The following is a 22,474-nucleotide window of genomic DNA, read 5'->3' as shown; positions in this document are numbered from 1 at the left end:
CGTTTAGGAAAGTGATAGACAGATGAATAATTGGTGATGTCCTAGTCCTCCTTCCCACAAAACACTGTTGTCCCCAGGCAGGAAAATCATTCATTGTACTGAATAAACATTTAAAGTCACACACAATATGTCAGCTGGACATATTTGTGTTTCTAAGAAGATATGCTCATGACTTGGTTTGATGAATTAAGAGGAAAGCACATGTGGAGACAATAAAATATAAACCCAAGTAGATCTCAGTTTAAAACAAGAACTTGATTAGGTGCAGCAGCTCATGCCTGCAATCCCAGCACTTTGGAAAGCCAAGGCCAGGAGGATTACTTGAATCCAGGAGTTTGAAACCAGCCTGGGCAACACAGGGAGACCTCGTTTGCACAAAAAATTTTAAAAAATTAGCTGGGGGTGGTGGCATGCATCTGTGGTCCCAGCTAAGGATGCTGAGGTAGGAGGATCACTTGAGCCCAGGAGGTCAAGGCTGCAGCGAACCATGATCGCACCACTGCATTCCAGCCTGGGTGACAGAGAGAGATCCCATCTCAAAAAACAAAATAAAACAACAAAGTAAAATAAAATAAAATAAAATAAAATAAGAACTCCTTCCAGTCCCCTTTATATACAGAAACAGTGCTGCTAATGATGCTTCAGCAATGAAATAAGACATAGCAACTGGAAATCTGTAGCAATTTTGATAAAATCAACACACAGGTAAACCTTGGATTCAGAATGTACAGTTTACTTATTTACAGAGTTGCAAGTTTAAATTGACTTTAATTGCAATTTAAGTCCTAGCTGAGTTATTCCTGGTCCCACCACTGCACCTCAATCTGCAAAATGAAAAGTTTGGACTCTCTGACCTAGATCTTCTCTTTGTTCTAAAATTCCTAGTAAATGAAGCTGATGGACAGGCCCTGTACCAATTAAATGTAGGGATTCTGTACCAATGTGGGGATTCTACCAGCTGCTGAGTAGGTCTGTTCCAATTATGCAGTCCAGAAGTGTAGAATTAGGCACAGGATGGATTCAGTGCCTGACTCACTGGGCCCACTGTGAAACAGACCTGAGCTGAAACACCGTTGATTACCTGCCTTTCATAAGTCCCCGCTCTGGCTGGTTGGCCACAGTGACATTTGCGTCTCCTGGAATTAGTGTCAGTTTAGAGCCAGTGTCCACAAGCCCTGAGAAGTCTGATTATTTCCTTTCCCCCATGTACACTCTTCCTGGTAAAAGGCCTTCAGTCCCTTTGGGGAAGCTGGGAGAAAGACTAACAGTATAAATATTTAGCTGTGTACCAAGATCCTTCTTCAAGGAGGACCAGTCTCCCCTTCATTCAGTTGGTTCTGGGTCTGTAAACCAGCTCCAGTCTGGGAATGATGGAGGGGACATGACTCTGTTTTTATGACGCAAGTTAGGTTTTCATTCACTTGTCATAGAAGTTTTCTACTTATACAGATCAAGTAAGAATTGAGTAGACTTCCTATCTATTTCACTTCATGATTAACTAGCCAATGCCACAGATGGCTGCAAGTCAGACTATGCTAGTTGCTGCTTGGACTCCACTGTCTTTTACAACACCCACTCCCACCCTGCCATGGGTAATTAAGCAATGTTGAGCAAGATGACAGTCCCAGCCCTTTGGAATTTACATGCTGGTGGAGGAGAGAAAGAAGAACATAAAAAGTAAATATTTTCAGGCATCAATTTTAAGTGCTGCCAAGGAGACAAAACAGGAAACTATCTGAGACCCATTGGGTGTGTGGTATCAGGAAACGCCTCTGGGAAGCTGTGAGTGGGAGAGCCCTGGGAGAAGAAGGTTCAAAGCAGAAAGGATGGCAAGTACTGTACACCTAGGAAATGCGTGGAGTGTGGGGGGCTCTGTGCACCAGAGGCCCACAAAAGAATCATTATCAACATTTTGGAATGTTTTTTCACTTAGTTTTCTCAATTTAAAACTGGATCAGATATGGTTGGAGGGAGCTGTTTAACTAAGTAGATACAACATGGTTTTTCATTTAAGGTTTCTAGGATGAGAATCTTGATTCTCTGGCTTAAGTTTTAATAAAGAAAGTTTAAATAAAAAAAGAATATATAAAAATTCAGCTGCTTCTGTACTGAGTTCATAAGTAATGGGAATGAAGGGTTTGAATATGATATGCCTTTGAAAACAAGAAGAGCATTTAAATGGAAATTTTCTTATTCACAATGTTATTATTGTTTTCTCCTTCCTCTGTGAGATTCCCAAGCCCCTTGTGACCTCTTTTCAGCCTCTAATTCTTGGAAGGTGGAGACTAGAAGAGCTGCCTGTTTGTACAGACTGTAAGCAACTTGAGGTGAGGGCTCAGCTATATCCATGAAAAACCTTGCATGCTTCCAGTGGGTAGAATAGGTGTTGCAATGTTTTTTGAGTTGAATTGGAATGGAATTGGAGAAAAAGAGACTTTGATGAGATTCCTCAGAGACTCAGAAACAGAGTACCCAGATAAACTCTAGAGCTGTTGAGAAAAACCCCGGGCCATGAAGGTAGCACTTCACAAAGCAAGCAAAAGTAAAATAGCCCATAAACTTTGGTGAAGAAGAAAAATATCGCAATGGTCAATTTTACATGTTAACTTGACTGGATTAACAGACACCTAGACAGCTGGTGTCTTAGTCCATTTTTGTTGCTATAAAGGAATACCTGAGGTGGGGCAATTTATAAAGAAAGGGGGTTTATTTGGCTATGGTTCTGTTGGCTGGAAGACTGGGCATCTGGTGAGGGCCTCAGGATGCTTCCACTCAGGGGAGAGTGCAAAGGGGAGCTGGCATGTGCAGAGATCACGTGGCGAGAGAGGGAGCAAAAGAGAGGGCTGGGGGTGCCAGGCTTATTTTTAAACAACCAGCTCTCATGGGAACTAACAGAGCAATAACTCACTCACATTAATCTAATCATGATAGATTCACCTCCATGACCTAAAACCCTCCCATCAAGCCCCACCTTCAACACTGGGGATCGAATTTCAACATGAGATTTGGAAAGGTCAAACATGCAAACTACAGCAGCTAGTAAAGTATTACTTCTGGGTGTGTCTGTGAGGGTATTTCTGGAGGAGATTGGCACGCAAATTGGTAAACTGAATGGGGAAGTTCTGCCCTCAGTATGGGTGGGTATCATCCCATCAGTTGTGAACCTGGAGAGAACAAAAAGGTAGAGGAAATTCTGATTTGTTCTCTCTGGGAGCTGGAACATCCTTCCTCTCCTGTCCTGGGACAACAGATGTCCAGGTTCTCTGGCCTTTGGACTCTGGGACTTGCACTAGCAGCCCCCTGAGTTATCAGGCCTTCAGCCTTGGAATGAGAGCCATATTATCAGCTTCCCTGGTTCTGAGGCCTTCAAACTTGTACTGAGCCATGCTACTGGCATCCTAGCATTTCCAGCTTGCAGAAGGCCTACCATGGGACTCCTCAGCCTCCATAATTGTATGAGCCATTGCCTTAATTAGTCCTCTCTCATATCTATCTATCTATCTATCTATCTATCTATCTATCTATCTATCCATCCATCCATCCATCTAATCTATCCATTCTTTCCCATTGGTTCTGTCTCTTTGCAGAATGCTGACCAATATAGATTTCTTCCCTCATTTTCCTTAATAACTTCATTTCTCAGGTCCTCTCAGCTGCTGGATCCCACAAAACTCTGCAGAGGTTTTGCCACCTGGACTAAGGTAACTAAGCTCACATGACTTCCCCCTCAGTCCTGCCCCCAGACTAGGTACTCACCATTTATTATAGAGATTAACTTGATTTATGCTTGATTTTACTTGCCATGTTTTCTCCCAAATATTTTGTCCCTGATTAGGCCTTTCTGTTTCTTGCATGGGCCAGACTTGAAATTTAAAAGCCAGAAAGGGGTCTCTTTCTGCCTCCTCCCCTGCTGTCATACTGAGGCAATCAGCATAGGACAGCTTAGCTAAATGTATGGGAGGAGGAATAAAGGAGATAAGAAACGCCAAACTATGAGTGAGTGTTTCTAAACGTTATCCTACGTTATCTTCTCTACCTTGTACTTTCAATACATCATCTCATTTGATCTTCACACTCCAAGGTAAGAATGCAAAGTCCTAATGTCTTCTTTTACAAAAGAAAAAGCAGTCAGGAGAGCCTGTGTGACTTTCCTAAGACTCCATGATAAAGGGCAGGAGCAGGGCACACCTGGATTTCTTGATTCCCAGCCCCCAGCAGTCCTGACCTGCTGGTTGAAAAATGATTTGTCTGCAATAGGAATGAGGATGATATCAAGAATACATCTAAGTTGTCTCTGCTTTTATGTTGCCCTTGAATTTGCTTCTGGACAGTCCATTGGTTTGGAGTATTTTGCAGCCACCACAATGGACCTTTTTCTCTACAGTCTATTGGGATGACCATGTCACAATCCAGATTGGCAATTAAAATTGCCACAATAATTTGACCACAGTCATGTACTTTTGGGTCTTTGGATATTGCTTAAATTTCCCAAAAAAGACTGTAAACTGAAAGGACTGGAAAATTCAGCACCTATGCTGTTAGTTTTCTCTTGACAGGCTAGTGGTATTACATAGATAATAAAAGGGAGAAGGAAGCTTGGCCCTTCCTGGTGGCAAGAATGTCTTATCCTATGGACCTACTCACTGAGAAGGTCCTTTAACAAATAGCCGCAAATAACATCTGTTGTTCATTCATTCATTTCATTCAATCATTCAATCATTCAACATTTAGGTCTGCTGAAACCCTGTGAGTGCATGATCCAAAATCCATCTCCAAGTTAGCAGCATATGTAGCCAATCTCAGAAATTGAGCACCAAGGGGCTCCCCTGTGGAGAAAAAGCCTCCTCTCCCCTTTCTCCATTGCTACAAAGCAAATGACTGATTCTGAACATTTTTTTCCCGCAATAACAAAATATTTTACACTTTCCCAAACTTTCCAGCCATCTTGGTTTACTGAAATGCACTGTCTTCATTCTAAGGAAAGCTCCTAAAATGTGTGCAAGTTACTCAAGTATTTGCTAAGTGCTCACTGTGTGCAGAATGTAGCATATGAGGAGCTATGGGAAATTTTACTATACGTAATTAAGAAAGATATGCTATAGTCCTCTGATCTCTTTTCACAAAACTGTATTCTGCTTTGTAGGTTGTGGTGTGTATAACCAACAACCACAACGGACAGCTTTTAAAGTTTATAACCCAGCCCCCATTGCCCTCACTTTCTTCATTTAGTTTTTAAAATTGTATATTATTCCTACAGATTCATTTTGTGTTAGGTATCTTGAAAAAAAGTCTCTAAGTTCTCAATTATGAATCAAAATTATACATATATGTGTGTGTATATATATATTTTTTAACGTTTAAGTTCAGGGGTATATGTGCAAGTTTGTTATAGAGGTAAACTTGTATCGTGGGGGTTTGTTATACAGATTATTTTGTCACCCAGGCATTAAGTCTAGTACCCATTCATTACAAAATTTTATATTTTACTATTTTTTTCTTATTGAAGCCAAGTTTCTCATATATTCTTTATTGAACTATTAGGTTTTTCTGTGCTTATGAATTCATTTAGTATAGTAATAAGTGCTTTAAGCTCTTTAAAGAAAATGACTTCACCATCAGCTACACTATACCACTGTATTTGGGTAATAGCGCAACTTCTGTTAATTCGACAGAAGTCAGGAACTTACTAAAAATTATGTCTCAAGGAGGCTTTCTACCAAGTTAAATATGCCAAATTAACATAGATCAATAAAACAGCATTTGTTTGAGACACTCTAATCCTGAATTTAAGAGCATGCCTATCATGGGGAGGGGGGAGGGGGGAGGGATTGCATTGGGGAGTTATACATGATATAAATGATGAACTGATGGGTGCTGACGAGTTGATGGGTGCAGCACACCAACATGGCACATGTATACATATGTAACAAACCTGCACGTTATGCACATGTACCCTAGAACTTAAAGTATAATAAAAAAATAAAAAAAGAGCACGCTTAAACGGTTCAGACCTTTAATTCATAACAGGTAGGACAAGAGCTATTTCCTACTTATGTTAAATTTTCAGAAGCAGCATATATGTATGAATGTGTTCTACCATAGAAATGGCATTCCATTTAAAACAATACCCATCTTCTAGAAGTAATAATCAGCTATGAAAACAGGTGTGTGTTCCCTTCGCTCCTGTATTTAAAGATTGATAATTATATTTCTAAGAACCAGCATTGTGGCTTCCAGGGCTGACATGAGGATGTGGAGGGAGATGTGTGAAGGGTTAATTTCCTCCTAATAAGGTTCTCTAGAGTGGAGAATGTGTTCAATTATGAAGAATAAACACATTACTATAAAATATGAAGGAGAAAACCTTACCCGAATCCAGAAAGTAAGCGACAGAAGAGAAAGAAGCCATAACCTTGGACAAATGAAGAAAGGAAGGCAAAGAATCCGTTGACAGACATGCAAATCAGAAGAGACTGTTTCCTTCCCACTTTGTCTGCCAGTCCTCCCCAGAAGAACGCCCCCACCATCATCCCGAGGTACACTATGCTGCCTGCAACACACAGAAAACAGAGAAACACATCAGAGATTGGGAGTCAATGACACATGTAACAGCAAGTGAACAAGGAACAAAATACATTCCAGCATTTTGCATGGGGAAAATTTCCTTTAAAAATATAACCTTCAAGACATAGTAATTAGTTTTCAAGTTGAAGAGTAAGCTCTGTGGACTAACGTCAGCCATGACCAATTGCATGAGCTGATGAGAAGTCATTTCCTTTACCATCGCATGCACAAAAAGACCAAATGGTCATGTTCCAGCCTGTTTTTGGGGGGATGGGTACAGAGCCAGCAGGCATAAGAACTCACCATACAGAACCATCCTTGCATGTGACCCACAGTCAAGTTACCTTTGGTTCAAATGCCCAGCCTAGCACCATGACAGGGCCAAGATGGGAGACCAAGTCAAGGGCTTCCAGGCCACAGTGGATCCTCCAGACAGCTTCAAATCTCTGCCTGTAGCCACTGACCTGGGCCAATGCCAGACTCTCAAGACCCCTCTAGAGGATTCCATGGGTTCTTTCTCTGTGGTCCATCCTAGAAGCCCTTGCTTTTATGGGAGTTAGGAAAGGTGAGTTTAGAGATTATATGAGTTAATTTTAAAATAGTTTCTAACTCTGCCCATAAGAGAAGACTCTTTTTTGGAGTCAGGAGGTTAAAGAGAAGGAAAAGAGCTTTAGTGTGATGGGAAATATTAAACTTATCATGGTTGGCTTTGATCACTAAGGGAAACAAATGGAAAATCCAGAGTTGGATAGATGTTCCTCTTGGTGTTATTGTGAGTGTATACTTGAATTTTCTAATTTACCTTCTTCTAAAAAAACAGAACTTTGCCAATGATGATTAAGAATTTCTTCACCTGAATAAACCATGTGGTCATATTGTATCTGAGGAAAAAAGAAAAAAAAGAAAAGAATAAAAAGAAAAACAAAACAACAACAACAAAAAAATAGAAAACCAGACTTGCCACAGGCCCTGTCCGGAATCTTTCTCAGGATGAAATAATATTCCACGTGGCAAATGTCAGTTCAAGAGGGTTTCTACAAGGGTGAAAAATGTCTAGGAGAGATGGCATAAATAACATATGAAGGTTTGTTATATCTGGATGTGGCACTAAAAAAACTGCTACTTCATCTTTTATCCATTTCTACTTTTTCTGATGCTTCACCCAAGAATCATTGTAAAAGGCACATTCAAGATACTCTGTAGCATTTAAGCAAAAATGTAAAAAAAATTAGTTTATTTATTGCTTTAGATTAGTTTGGGAACTATCCTATTTGAACACGTACCCTCAAATTAGTTTGGTAAACACACAGTTAAAGAAGCAATATGGAAAAAAAAAAACACTTGGCAAGCTCTCATGACCCTCACATCAATAATGCAGGGATGCTGTTTTGCAGATAGCTGAGTACACTCAGCTACAGTGAATGGTGAATGTTGAGAGCAATTGTAAAATAAGAAAATAAAAGCTGCCTTTATTTAGACTGGGTTACTAAAGAGAATGGGGTGGTCAACCTTTGCCTGCGTGGGGAGGGTATATTTTTCTCCATACTGTGGTACTGACTATAGACAGATCATCCTTCCCAATAGAGATTCCTCATATCATGAGACCCAGTGCGTGTCCAGGAGACAATTTAGAGAATGTATCAGTGCAGTGTAAGGGATTCCAAAAGCAGAGGGATTGACCCAGGGAAATGCCTATGTAGCAGATCTCTTATTTATAGCATAAGAGGCTCAAGTTTGCCACTCATGCCTCTCAGAAGATAACCACTAGCTAAGAATCTTTATAAGAATATCTGTGTCTTTTAAAATGCCTACAAATCAGAAAGTGAGCTTTTATAGATCAGGAGTGGCCTGTGGATGCTGTGATCTAAAGACTTGGGAGTCTTTCATATAGCTCCAGCCCAGGGAACAAAGCCTCCCCCATCCCTTTCTCCTTATGTCCTTCAGAACTGCCCCCACCCAGCCCCTGAGCCCTGGGGTAAGCCACCTTGATGGCAATAGTAAACCAAGATCTCTTGTGGTCCACCTGAATTATCTGACTACAGAAAGCATGAGTAACAGAGAGACAAGCTATCTGCATTCAATCAATAACCACTTACTATCTTTTAATGATAATAGTAAACAATAGTAAACAACAGAAAGTATAGTACTTTCACTGAGTGAGCATCTGCTTGTGCCAGGCACTCTTTCAGGAACATTCCATATGTTGGTTCACTTAGTCCTCACCACAGTCCCACAAAGTGAGTATTACTAAGCCATTTTACAGATGAGAAAACTAAGGCTCAGACAGATTATTCAACTTGATCTCATGGAGAGTAAGTGGCTAGCCAGGGTTGTGAAAAGATGTTTCTCTGACTAAAGCCTAGGGGTCTTTCTCAGGACTGATATTCTATTTCATCAGGTTCAACTGCCCTGGCCCTTCCACTAGGAAGTCCTGGACTTTCCCTTGATCCAGCAACTAGTGGTTAAAACCTGATGCTACAGGGTAATACTTAGAGTTATAAACATGTTATTTTGATTCCCTGGCTATCCTTGTTATTAATTATTTTGAATATTGCCATTGTTCTTCCTGCTAAGCTCAGCTTGGGAAACCCTGTTATGTGCAAATCAGAAACCAGGTGATGTGAAGCAAGGTCTTTAGTTGGGTGTTAATTTCTACTTGAGCGCAACCCTGTTGTGTTTAAAGAAAGTGCGTCTGAGATCTCGGGGCAAGGCAGGTTAATCAAGATTCCTACTGCGCCCTAGACTCTCACCATCCACTGCTTTCTGCATTCCTCCTACCACCCTTTCCCTGAAGGCATATTGGACTTTCAGACCCCTGAGAGTATGGGATTTACAGTCTGGGATAAGTGGCTTATCAAAAACGAAGGCAGTGAAACATCCATGGCCTCCTGGGATCATAGGATCAGAACAAAACAATGCAGAAGTGTAAACTCATGTACCTGTGCTCCAAGTCATCCAAATTTTCTTCCTACTCTGTCAGGACGGCTTAAGAAGTTCGTAATTCAGAGGACACAAACGGATACAAAACTAAATGAGCCCAAGCCTAACCATGTGGTGTGCACCCCAACAGCAGTGTAAATGGGAGGCGAGGGGCAGGAGGTGGCCACTAATTCTCACGTGGCCTCTGGGAAGATTTCACTAATAAGAGAACATCAGAGGGGAATCTGAAGGATAAGAAATATTTCAAGGTGGTATTAAATTCCTCCATGACTGACACGGTTAGTATAAAAAGTGTCATATCAAACTGTGTCTTCACTTGCACTCTGTTTAACAATATTTTTAAGATCTAAAGGTAGTAATCTTTTGTGACTACACTTAATTTGTATTGAAAACTGAACTGTTCCATTGGGCATTCTGTGGAAAAAATTAATCCTACCCAACAGCTTATTGGAGACAAACACAGCACAATTAGAACATTCATTTGTGGATCGTGTGATCTAATTAAAGCCAGACAAAGCTTTGAATGTTGGCAAAGGCATCAGGTGAATAACTGTAACCACTCTGGGATTGTCAGACACAAACTGTACTTCCTTCCCTGTTTTCATTCACTTTTCCTTTCTACCTTCACAGTGTTATAACGGGGGGTCCTTGAAAACTCAGAGCAGAGATCAAGCTCTGGACAATCGCCAGCCTTCTCTGCTCTGTGCGCCTTGAGATGCTGCAGAGGGGCAGCTTAAAACGTATCTTCATCCAAAGCCCCTCGTTTTACAAGTGAGAAAACTGAGATTGTCAGAAGCCAGAACTTGAAATCATGTCTTTTAGATCCTCACTTCTCAAAGTATGACCCCTGAACCAGTAACACCAGTCTCTGCTCCCCTGCCCTGGGGAGCTTACTGGAAATGTAGACTCTCAGACTCTACTCCAAACCCACTGACTCAAAGTCTGCATTTGAATAAGACCCCCAGGTGATCTGTGCACACCTTAGAATCTGAGGATGCTTTCCAATAAAACAGACAACCTTTCTAATATATTTTTAACTTAAAGTTTGTATTTATTTAATACATGTTTGAGGGGAGGAGATGAAGGCTACAGAGTATTTTAATTCCAAAGATGTGAAACAGGCAAGACCTGCTAGATGAGCTGGAGTTCTCAAAAGGGCAAGCAGGAGCTGTGGAATTAGAAGTTGCTCACCTCCCCTGGGACCTGCCTTCCACAGAACTAGAAGCTGACTTTCCATTCAATTCCAGGAGAGCAATGTTAGAAAAGGCCAGGCTGTGACTCTTGTATCCTTTCATGAATTTAATGAAGACTTTAATTCAGCTGCGCTTTCAGGTTGAACCTGACCTGAGAAATAAACTCAGCCTACTCTTCCTATCATAGTTCTGGTGAAGGCCATTCCTGATCAGTCCAGGTTGTTAGTCTTTCAGAAGACGACACAAAGGCCTCAAATATGGCTTCCTCATTAAGGTATTTTCTGACATGAAGGCTGATTCCATTTTATCTAATCATACCCTTATTTCCCCTGATAAATATCACATTTACATTTCTGTGTCTTTGCTAAGCTGCTTTTGATTCTTTCTGACAATCCCTAAGGGGACATGTCTTTTCCCTCAACACCATTTTAAACCATATTTAAACAAAACAGAACAACTTCAGGAAATGATATATAGTGTTTTTCTCACACCAACTTTTAACCCCTCAGTTTTTAAAAATTGTTTTAAGTACTTCAATTACCCATGGCTAATGCATTACTCTAGAATTCCTTGCACCATTTATTTATAAACTGATTTTCAATGAAAACCATTCTGTATTGGTATTCCGAATTCATTGATGATAAGGTTTGGGTCTGTGTCCCTGCCCAAATCTCATGTCAAATTGTAATTCCCAATGTTGGAAGTGGGGCCTGGGAGATGATTAGACCATGGGGGTAGATTTCCCTTTTGCTTTTCTTGTGATAGTGAATGAGTTCTCACAAGATCTGGTTGTTTAAAAGTGTGTAGTACCTTCCCCTTTTTTATCTTCCTTCTGTTCTAGACATGTAAGACATGCCTGCTTCTTATTCCCTTTCCTCCTTCTGTTCCAGACATATAAGACCTGGCTGCTTCCCCTTTGCCTTCCACCATGATTGTAAGTTTCCTGAGGACTTCCTCAGCCATGCTTCCTGTACAGCCTGAAGAACTATGAGCCAATTAAACGTCTTTTCTTTATAAATTACCCATTCTCAGGCATTTCTTTATAACAGTGCGAGAATGGACTAATACAGAAAATTGGCACCAAGAAGTGGGGCATTGCTATAAGGACACCTAAAAATGGGAAGCAGTGTTGGAACTGGGTAATGGGCAGAGGTTCGAACAGTTTGGAGGGCTCAGAAGAAGATGGGAAGATGAGGGGTAGTTTGGAGCTTCCTAGAGGCTTTTAAAATGGTTGTGACCAAAATTCTGATTTCAATAAGGACAGTGAATTCCAGGCTGAGGAGGTCTCAGATGGAAATGAGGAACTTATTGGGAACTGGAGCAAGGGTCACTCTTGCTATGCTTTAGCAAAGAGACTGGTGGCATTGTGCCCTGCTCTAGGGATCTGTGGAACTTTGAACTTGAGAGAGATGGCTTAGGATATCTGGTGGAACTAATTTCTAAGCAGCAAAGCATTCAAGATGTGGCCCGGCAGCTTTTTTTCACTTTTTATTTTTCCAAAAGTTATTGGGGTACAGGTGGTATTTGGTTACACCAGTAACTTCTTTAGTGGTGATTCGTGAGATTTTGGTGTACCCATTACCCAAGCAGTATACACTGCACCATATTTGTAGTCTTTTATCCCTTGTCCCCTCCCACTCTTCCCCATATATACAATATATATAATATATGTTATATATTATGTATTATATATAATATATGTTTATATACATATATGTTTATATACATATGTGTATATATACACAATATATAATATATAAAATACATAATATATAACATATTATAGTTTATATATGTATATATCACTGTATGGTGTGTGAGTGCGCGATGAGAAATTAAATGACCTGCGGAACCGTGAGGAGGCGTGACAGCTGTGAGGCGTAGTGAGTGTATGTTTATATACGGTGTGTAGGTGAGTGATAACAAATATAAAATACATAATACATGTTGGATATTATATGTATATATATCACATATGTTTATAGGCATGAGCAAATAAATGACCTGAAACTGGAATTTATATTTAAAAGGGAAGCAGAGTGTAAAAGTTTGGAAAATTTGCAGCCTGGCTATGCTTTAGAAAAGAAAAACTAACTTTCAGGGGAGGAATTAAAACAGGCTGCAGAAATTTACATAAGAAGAGTCAATTGCTAATAGCCAAGACAATGGGAAAAATGCCTCAAAGGCATTTCAGTGACCTCCATGGTATCCCCCTTCCATCAAAGGTCCAGAGGCCTAGGAGGGAAGAATGGTTCTGTGGGCCTGGGCCAGACCCAGGGCTCTGCTGCCCTGTGAAGCCTCAGGACACTGCTCCTTGCATCCCATCTGCTCCACCTCCAGCCGTGGCTCAAAGGGGGCCAGGTACTCAGGCTGCTGCTTCAGGGGGTGCAAGCTGTAAGCCTTGGCAACTTCCATGTGGTGTTAAGCCTATGTGTGTGCAGAGTACAAGAGCTGAGGCTTGGCAGTCTCTGCCTAGATTTCAGAAGATGTATGGAAAAGCCTGGATGTTGAGGTAGAAGTCTGCTGCAGAAGTGACACTTCTAGTGCAGGTTACTTCCTAGTAGAGGTTCATGGAGAACGTCTACTAGGGCAGTGCAAAGGGGAAATGTGGGGTTGGAGACCTCACACAGAGTCCCCACAGGGCCACTGCCTAGTGGAGCTGTGACAAGAGGGCTACCATTCTCCAGACCCCAGAATGGTAGATCCACCAACAGCTTGCACTGTGTGCCTGGAAAAGCCACAGGTGCTCAATGCCAGCCCTTGAGAGCAGCTATGGGGGCTGAGCCCTGCAGAGCCGCAGGGGTAGAGCTGCCCAAGGCCTTTGGAGCCCATCTCTTGCATCAGTGTGACCTGGATCTGAAACCTGGATGGAGTCAAAGGAGATTATTTTGGAGCTTTAAGATTTAATGACTCTCCTGCTGGGTTTTGGACTTACAGGGAACTGTAGCCCATTTCTTTTGGCTGGTTTTTCTGTTTTGGAATGGCAGTATTTACCCGATGTCTGTACCTCCATTGTATTTTGGAAGTAACTAACTTGTTTTTTATTTTATGAGCTCATAGGTGGAAGGGATTAGCCTTGTCTCAGATGAGACTTTGGACTTTTGAGTTAATGCTGAAATGAGTTAAGATTTTGGGAGACTGTCGGGAAGGCATAATTGTATTTTGAATGTGAGAAGGACATGATATTTGAAAGGGACCAGAGGCAGAATGATAGGGTTTGGGTCTATGTCCCTTCCCAGATCTCATGTCAAACTGTAATCGCTAATGTTGGAGGTGGGGCCTGGTAGGAGGTGATTGGATCATGGGGGCGGATTTCTCCTTTTCTGTTCTTGTGATAGTGAGTGAGTTCTCATGAGATCTGGTTGTTTAAAAGTGTGTAGCACCTCCCTCTTCTCTCTCTCTTCCTTCTGTTCCAGACATGTAAGACATGCCTGCTTCCCCTTTGCCTTCCACCATGATTGTAAGTTTCCTGAGCCCTCCCTAGCCATGCTTCCTGTACAACCAGCAGGACTGTGAACTAATTAAACCTCTTTTCTTTATAAATTAGTCCATCTCATGTATTTCTTTACAGCAGTGTGAGAACTGACTCATACAATTGATAATATCCATGAGGTGACAATCAAACTTACTTTTTATATGCAGATATTCTTAGGTTAAAACAAAATTTTGAGTCAAAGAAAATAAAAGTAGATTTTGCTGAATGAAAGGACATTTCTGGAAATGGTTGAAAATAATAATATGGACTGTCATATTAAATAAAGCTTTATTAGTCAAATAATGCTTCTTTTTTTAGATGTTATTATTCCTTTCACAAGAAGTAGGTGCATTTATTTTCCCAAAGGTAGAGTTTCTTCCACAAATCTGAGGTATGTCTACAATAGAGGCCCACTGACACACAATCTCTCCTTGACCAAACCCTAGTCTTTGGACCTCTCTTCTCAACTAGACTATGAAGTATGGACTTGTGTTCATTTCTGCATTGCCCAGTTTTAGCAAGAATCCCACCAAGTCGGTGAACCGCCGACTCTAGATGGCTGGTTATCTTCAATATCTGATCAGATCCTCTAGGCAATGTCTGATCACTCTGGTCTGTCAATCCAGTTAGGTCAATTTACCCAAAATCTCCTTTACCCCTGATGTTTCCTCTTGGTAATTTTCTGATAAGACTGGTGCATTCAGGGTGGTGTGGCAGTAGATCCCTCTTGGTAATTTTCTATCCACTAACTCTCCCACCCTGGTCCTTGGCTCTAAATTCACACTTTCCCTTTTTGTATTAAGAGTTGAGCCTGATCTCTCTTCTCTACTGCAAAACCAGTTGCAGTGGTCCCTACACCTGTTGTGATGGTCCTGACTATGCTTTAACAAGCATTACAAATAATTTTCCCTTTAACATCACTTGGCCAGTTTTCATTTCACCAACCCAATAAAGTAACCAACCCTCCCACAAACACACCAAAAATCATTACTGAAAGTGTTTTCCTTTCACTCACCCATCTTCCTTCTGCTTCCACCAGCAGCACTTTATGCTTCTCAAGAGTTGCCTATGTTTGTACCCAACTTTTTTATGCTAATTCTGTTTGTTATTAATTATGCATTTAATTTAACACCAATCACACAAATAATGAAATATGAGTGTGAAAGGAAAGGGAGCTATTTCTATGAAAGTGAATGTAAGAAAGACTTGGGGAAGATGACTTGCAAAAGAAAATCACTGCAATGTGAGCAATACAAAACAAAAAAGACTGAGAAAAATCATTAAGATGAAGGATCCTGTGCTCAGATGAGGCACATGTGTTTTTAAGGTCTCACTCCACTTTAAAGAAACTTAAGACTAAAAATCAAAGCTGCTGAATGACTGTAGTGATGCAAAGAAAACAATGGGGAACTCGTTTGAAGAGCCCAACTCAGAGGAAAAGTCTCACCCTGCATCCAAAGATGGTCAAATGAATGTATGCTTATATGTTAAAACACCATATTTACATACATATTTATATTTTTGCATGTTTTCCTGCTTTTACCAACTTTTCTACTAACCAACTAATTACCAGACCTGATTTAGTCAGGTAAGGGGGTTTCTACCATGCCTCTGAAGACCCCTAAGGTACGCCTTGTGCTTACAGAAATCAGCCACTGGAATAGTCACTGCAAATTGGTTTGTCTTATTACTAAAGGCAACACTGAAAATGATATCTTCTTAAGGTCAATTCTAGGAAGCCAAGGGAAGACCACACTCAGCCAACCATTTTGGGGTTCCAGGAGCAGGGACAGCAGGGCAGCAGCTGTGAAAGCTTACATATCAGTGTAAGCTCCCTCTTTCCTATTTCCTCAAAGAAGGAGTCTTTTTTTTTTTTTTTCATTTTATACTAGAAAAATCCCTGGAATGAGGGCCAAGTTACCCTGGACTAGTTCTAGTCTCTCTCTAACTAGACTTAGGATCTCAGGCCAGTCTTCTAGCTTCCTTCTGGGTCAAATATTTGGTTTGGGCTAGATGTTGGGTCAGTTAGTCCTGCAAACTGTTGGCCCAGCCTTTCCTTTCTGTCTGCATGGAGGTAGGAGTGGGGTGCCTCCCTCCCTTGTTGGCCTCTTCTGGACCCTCCCCACCCACTCACTGATGTGTAAGCTTTCGCAGCTGCTGCCCTGTTGTTCCTGCTCCTGGAACCCCTAAATAGTTGGCTGAGTGTGGTCTTCCCTTGGCCAGACTCCATCAGAGTCCATAGAAGGCTGACTCCAGGGGCCACTGTCCCTCTCCAGCTGTCCCTGCCCCCCACCCAAGATGCTAAGTAGGCTGTAACATCTCCTTGTTATCCACAATTTGCTATTTTTTGTCATTAGTGGTTACAAATTCTGTGTCTGATTAGAAAAGATAGCATGAAATCTCAAGCTCAGTACTTGTTGTATTAAATTCTTTCATTAATAGTGCTGAGAAGTAAACCCATTATTAAAGTAATGGGGGTTAAGATGGGGCAAGAAAAATAACTGTTATTATTTTTTAAATCAATTGCAGTATCCTTAGTCTTTATTCCACCACCATTTACCACTCTGAACTTTGGGTCAGACAGCAAACAGTTAAGAGCCTGGGCTCTCAGAACAGATGGCTTAGATCTGAACCCTTCCCCTACCAGTTCCTAGCTGTGCGACCTAGAGTTACTTAATTTCCTTGTGGTGCCTCAGTTTTCTTCTCTGTAGAGTGGGGCTAATAACAGTACCTACTTCACAGGGTTTTGAGAGATTAAATGGGATAAAGTACTTAGTACCATGTAAAACATTCAGTTGTTCAATAAGCAACAATTATTATTATTATTTTTGAGATGGGATCTCACTATGTCACCCAGGTTAGAGTGCAGGGGTGTGATCTCAGTTCACTGCAACCTCTGTCTCTCAGGTTCAAGTGATCCTCCCACCTCAGCCTCCCAAATAGTTGGGACTACAGGTGTGTGCCATCATGTCCAGCTAATTTTTTGTATTTTTGGTAGAGATGGGGTTTCACCACATTGCCCAGGCCTGGTCTCTAACTCCTGAGCTCAAGCAATCTACCTGCCCTTAGCTCCTAAAGTGCTGGGATTACAGGCATGAGTCACTGCACCCAACCAACAATTATTAATATCACTATTGGCATCAGGTAAAGAGAAAAGTGGAGAAATAAAATAGTGATGGAAAAGAAAAAGCAAGAAGAAAAGAAGATGGCTCTGGAATGGTAAAAAAAGTGAAATGACAACTTTCCACCTTCCTTAACTGAAGTTCTGAAAAGAAGACACCTGAAATAGCACTGAAAGAGTCATCTAATTTCCTAAATCCCAAAGACACATTTTTCTGCAATTTGAAACTATTTAAATACATAATTAATAGGCTTCTAAAATTGATCACTCACTTTTTTCAATTACTATTTTTAGTAGCCACAGGTAGGGGCCATTATGTGTTCAAAAGCATCTATGGACTTTCACAAAATCAAACAAAACCAAAGAAAGTAATAACAGCAAAGGTATATGTACGAAGGGGGAAAACCTTTCTAATTTGCATGAGAGAATATTTACAACAAAAGCCAGCTCATCTTAGCTAGAAAGAACTGTAAATATCAGATGCAATCTACAGCACATCTTTGACTTTTACCTTAGGAAAGCCTGACATTTAAGTTTGCTGGTCCAGGCAGAGACCAAACATGGGCAGATAACGCCATGTCAAGCAATAGTGCTAATTGTTACCTAAGTTCACCTGGGCACTAAAAAGCACATGCGGGCCTAAGACACTTTTCCTGAATCCAAAGAGCAAACTTTAGAAGAAGAGTCCTAATAATGAAGCCCAATCTATTCTCTAATGTTGTTCCTCAAATGGCTGTTTGTACAGCATGCCCATTGGACAGGGGAGGAGACATTACAGTGTTTTGTGCATGTATGGCTCTGCAGGCCCCCTTGTTATTTGAAGCAATTTTTTAAAAAGTCTTAGGAATCAAGAACATTAAAGCAAGTCACCTTGTGGTGTACCATGGACATCACATATCAGTTCAACACCAATGGGATCCCCATCTCTTGCGAGGTTCTCCCAGTCCAAGTTCTGTGCTGAGGGAGAAAAGTGGTGAAATGTTTTGGCTCTATGTCCCTACCCAAATCTTACCTTGAATTGTAATAACTCCCATGTGTCAAGGGCAGTACCGGGGGAAATAATTGAATCATGTGGGTGGTTCCCTCATTCTGTTCTCATGATAGTGAGTGAGTTCTCATGAGATCTGATGGTTTTATAAGGGGCTTCCCGCTTTGGTCAGCACTCATTCTTTCTCCTGCTGTCCTGTGAAGAGGTGCCTTCCACCATGATTGTAAGTTTCCTGAGGCCTCCCCATCCCTGTGGTACTGTGAGTCAATTAAATATCTTTTGTTTCTTTCTTTGTTTGTTTGAGAAAGGGTCTTGCTTTGTCATCCAGCCTGGAGTTCAGTGGTGTAACCTCAGCTCATTGCAACCTCTGCCTCCTGGATTCAAGCGATTCTCTTGCCTCAGCCTCCTGAGTAGCTGGGATCACAGATCTGTGCCACCATGCCCAGCTACTTTTTGGATTTTTAGTACAGACGGGGTTTCACCATGTTGGCCAGGCTGGGATCAAACTCCTGATCTCAGGTGATCTGCCCGCCTTGGCCTCCTCAAGTGCTGGGATTACAGACATGAGCCACCATGCCCGGCCAACCTCTTTTCCTTATAAATTACTCAGTCTTGGGTATTGCTTCATAGTAGTGTGAGAATGGACTAATACAGTAAATTGGTACCGGATAGTGAAGCACTGCTCTAAAGATACCCGAAAATGTGGAAACGACTTTAGAACTGGGTATCAGCCAGGGGCTGGAACAGTTTGGAGGGCTCAGAAGAAGATAGGAAGATGTGGGAAGGCTGGGACTTCCTAGAGACTTATTGAATGGCTTTGATCAAAATGGACAATGAAGTCCAGGCTGAGGTGGTCTCAGATGAAAATGAAGAACTTCTTGGGAACTAGAGTCACTAGTTCCCAAAGGTCACTCTTGCTATGCAAAGGGAATAGTGGCATTTTGTCCCTTCCCTAGTGATCTGTGGAGGTTTGAACTTGAGAAAGATGATTTAGGGTATCTGGTGGAAGAAGTTTCTAAGCCACAAAGTGTTCAAGAGGAAGCAGAGCAGAAAAGTTTGAAAAACTTGCAGCCTGATGATGTGATAGAAAAGAAAAACCCATTTTCTGGGGAGAAATTCAAGCCTGGTGCAGCAATTTGCATAAGTAACAGGAGCTGAATTCAATGGTGATTTCCCCCATTGAATCACCAGGACAATGGGGAAAATGTCTCCAGGACATGTGAGAGATCTTCATGGCAGCCTCTCCCATCACAGGCCTGGAGACCTAAGAGGCAAATATTGTTTCATGGGCTGCTGTGCAGCCTTGGGACATGGTGCCCTGAATCCCAGCTGCTTCAGTTCCAGCTGTGGCTAAAAGAGGCCAGAATATAGCTCAGGCTATTGCTTCAAAGAGTGCAAGCCCCAAGTCTTGGTAGCTTACACGTTGTATTGGGCCTGGGCATGCACAGAAGTCAAGAATTAAGGTTGGCCGGGCGCGGTGGCTCAAGCCTGTAATCCCAGCACTTTGGGAGGCCGAGACGGGCGGATCACGAGGTCAGGAGATCGAGACCATCCTGGCTAACCCGGTGAAACCCCGTCTCTACTAAAAAATACAAAAATCTAGCCGGGCGAGGTGGCGGGCGCCTGTAGTCCCAGCTACTCCGGAGGCTGAGGCAGGAGAATGGCGTAAACCCGGGAGGCGGAGCTTGCAGTGAGCTGAGATCCGGCCACTGCACTCCAGCCCGGGCGACAGAGCGAGACGCCGTCTCAAAAAAAAAAAAAAAAAGAATTAAGGTTGTGGAACCTCTGCCTAGATTTCCAAGGATGTATGGAAACTCCTGGATGTCCAGGCAGATGTTTGCTACAAGGGCAGAGCCTTCATGGAGAATCTCTGCTAGGGTAGTAAGGAAGGGAAATGTGGGGTAGAAGCCCCCATACAGAGTCCCCACTGTGGCACTGCCTAACGGAGCTGTGAGAAGAGGGCCACCATCCTCCAGACCCCAGAATGGTAGATCCACCAACAGCTTGCACCATGGGCCTGGAAAAGCTGCAGACACTCAATGCCAGTCCATGAAAGCAGCAAGGAGGGGGGGCTGTACTCTGCAAAGTCACAGGGGCTGAGCTGCCCCAGGCTGTGGGAGCCCATCTCTTGTATCAGTGTGACCTGGATGTGAGACATGCAATCAAAGAAAATCATTTTGGAACGATAAGGTTTAACTACTGCCCTATTGGATTTTGGACTCACATAGGGCCTGTAGGCCCTTCATTTTGGCCAATTTCTCCCATTGGGAATCTGTGTATTTATCCAATGCCTGTACCCCCATTATATTTAGGAAGTAAGTAACTTGCTTTTGATTTTACAGGCTCATAGGGAGAAGGGATTTGCCTTGTCTCAGATGAGACTTTGGACTTGGATCTTTGGGTTAATGCTGAAATGAGTTTGGGGGACTGTTGGAAGGGCATGAATGTGTTTTGAAATGCGAGGACATGAGATTTGGGAGGAGCTTGGGGTACAATGATTTGCTTTGGCTCTGTGTCCCCACCAGATCTCATCTTGAATTGAAATAATCCCCACGTGTCAAGGGTGGGACCATGTGGAGATAATTGAATAAAGGGGTTGGTCTCCTTCATGCTGTTCTCATGATAGTGAGTGAATTCTCATGAGATCTGAGAGTTTTACAAGTTTCTTGAGACCTCCTGAGCCATGCAGAACTGTGAGTCAATTAAACCTCTTTTCTTTATAAATTATTCAGTCTCAGGTATTTCTTTATAGCAGTAGGAGAATGGACTAATACAAATGGTAATAGACTGAACCTAATTTTCAATGATTCCAATCACTGACCCAACAAAAGAAGCAGGTGATCATTAATTCCACAGCTCTTGCTTGAGTTCCTGCTATAAACCAGGCATCTTGCAAGGTATGAGGGTAGGGAGGGAGGCAAGGTCCACAAACTTGAACAGGACATGGTTTTCACTCTCCAGCAGATCACCGCCTAGTGCAGAAAGGTTTCAGACTCTGGCTGCTCATTGGAATCATCTGAAGAGCTTTAGGAAAAACAAAACACTGATGCCAGGCCACACCCAGAGGTTATTTATCTATTGCTATTTCTTCTCTATCCAAGAGGCAGTGTGAAGCTTAATGCCAAGGTTTTGGCATAGGGTTCAGATGACAGTATTTTTTAAAAGCTTTCCATCAATTCTAATATGAAGCCGGGGCTTTGAACCTTCGGTTTCCTGGGAGATTAAAACATGCAAAAGTAATTACCACAGAATGAAACACGTGCTATAATTAAGGTGAGTACATTATGCTTAAGGGGAAAAAAGGAAAGACTACTTAATTAGTTCTAGGGAATTCTGAAAAGCTTCACATAGAGGGTGATGGTTGTACTGGGTTTTGAATAATGAATGAGAAGCCTCCAAGTAAAAGGCACTCTCTGAGGAAAGTTCCAAGGGAGGGAAGAATATCATCTTCAAAGGTTTGGAAGTGTGTCAGAGCACAGCACACTAAGAGGACTCTAGGTAGTTCAGGGTAGATGGAATGTGGAATTCGTGGGAGAGTGGCAAGAGAAAAGGCTGGAGGAGAAGTTGGAGTCAACACAAAGAGTGGAGCTTTATCCTTGGGGCAGCTGAAAAACAGACTAGATATTATCTGTACCTTAAAATATCATTTTAGTAACTGTGTAGAGGATAAAATGCAAGGAGGAAAGATGGAGAGAAGGGGAGGGTAGAGGGGGTGATATACTTTGGATATTTGTCATGCCCAAATCTCATGTTAAACTGGAATTAACACGAGATTTGGGTGGGTTTGAGAGCACAAACCCCAGTGCTAGAGGTGGGGCCTGGTGGGAGGTGTTTGGATCATAGGGGTGGATCCTTTATGTCTTAGTGCTATCTTCAAGATGGTAGGTTCTCGGCTGGGCATGGTGGCTCACACCTGTAATCTCAGCACTTTGGGAGGCTGAGGCGGGCAGATCACCTGAGGTCAGGAGTTTGAGACCAGCCTGGCCAGCATGGTGAAACCTGTCTCTATTAAAAATACAAAAAAAATTAGCTGGGTGTGAGCCGGGTGTGGTGGTGGGCACCTGTAATCCTAGTTACTCAGGAGGCTCGCTTGAACCCGGGAGGTGGAAGTTGCAGTGAGCCAAGATCACGCCACTGCACTCCAGCCTGGGCAACAAGAGTGAGACTTTGCTTCAAAAAAAAAAAAAAAAAAA

The 22,474-nt window shown here is 42.0% G+C and overlaps 1 protein-coding gene across 2 annotated transcripts in view; it reads right to left on the bottom strand.

Annotated features, from left to right (window-relative positions):
• The window catches only part of SV2C (synaptic vesicle glycoprotein 2C), a 279,524-nt gene that overhangs the window by 159,411 nt on the left and 97,639 nt on the right, over positions 1–22,474 (bottom strand). For both annotated transcript variants that reach the window (XM_017848733.1, XM_017848732.1), the window contains exon 3: positions 6,370–6,550. In XM_017848733.1, the coding sequence (XP_017704222.1) occupies positions 6,370–6,550 (181 nt within the window). The remainder of the gene's footprint in view (positions 1–6,369; positions 6,551–22,474) is intronic.

The sequence above is a fragment of the Rhinopithecus bieti genome, unplaced genomic scaffold (genome assembly GCF_001698545.2).
Source record: "Rhinopithecus bieti isolate Rb0 unplaced genomic scaffold, ASM169854v2 scaffold_30918, whole genome shotgun sequence".
Taxonomy (NCBI): Eukaryota; Metazoa; Chordata; class Mammalia; order Primates; family Cercopithecidae; genus Rhinopithecus; species Rhinopithecus bieti.
The sequence above is the reverse complement of the archived record's forward strand: the minus strand, read 5'-3'. Positions and strand labels throughout refer to the sequence as shown.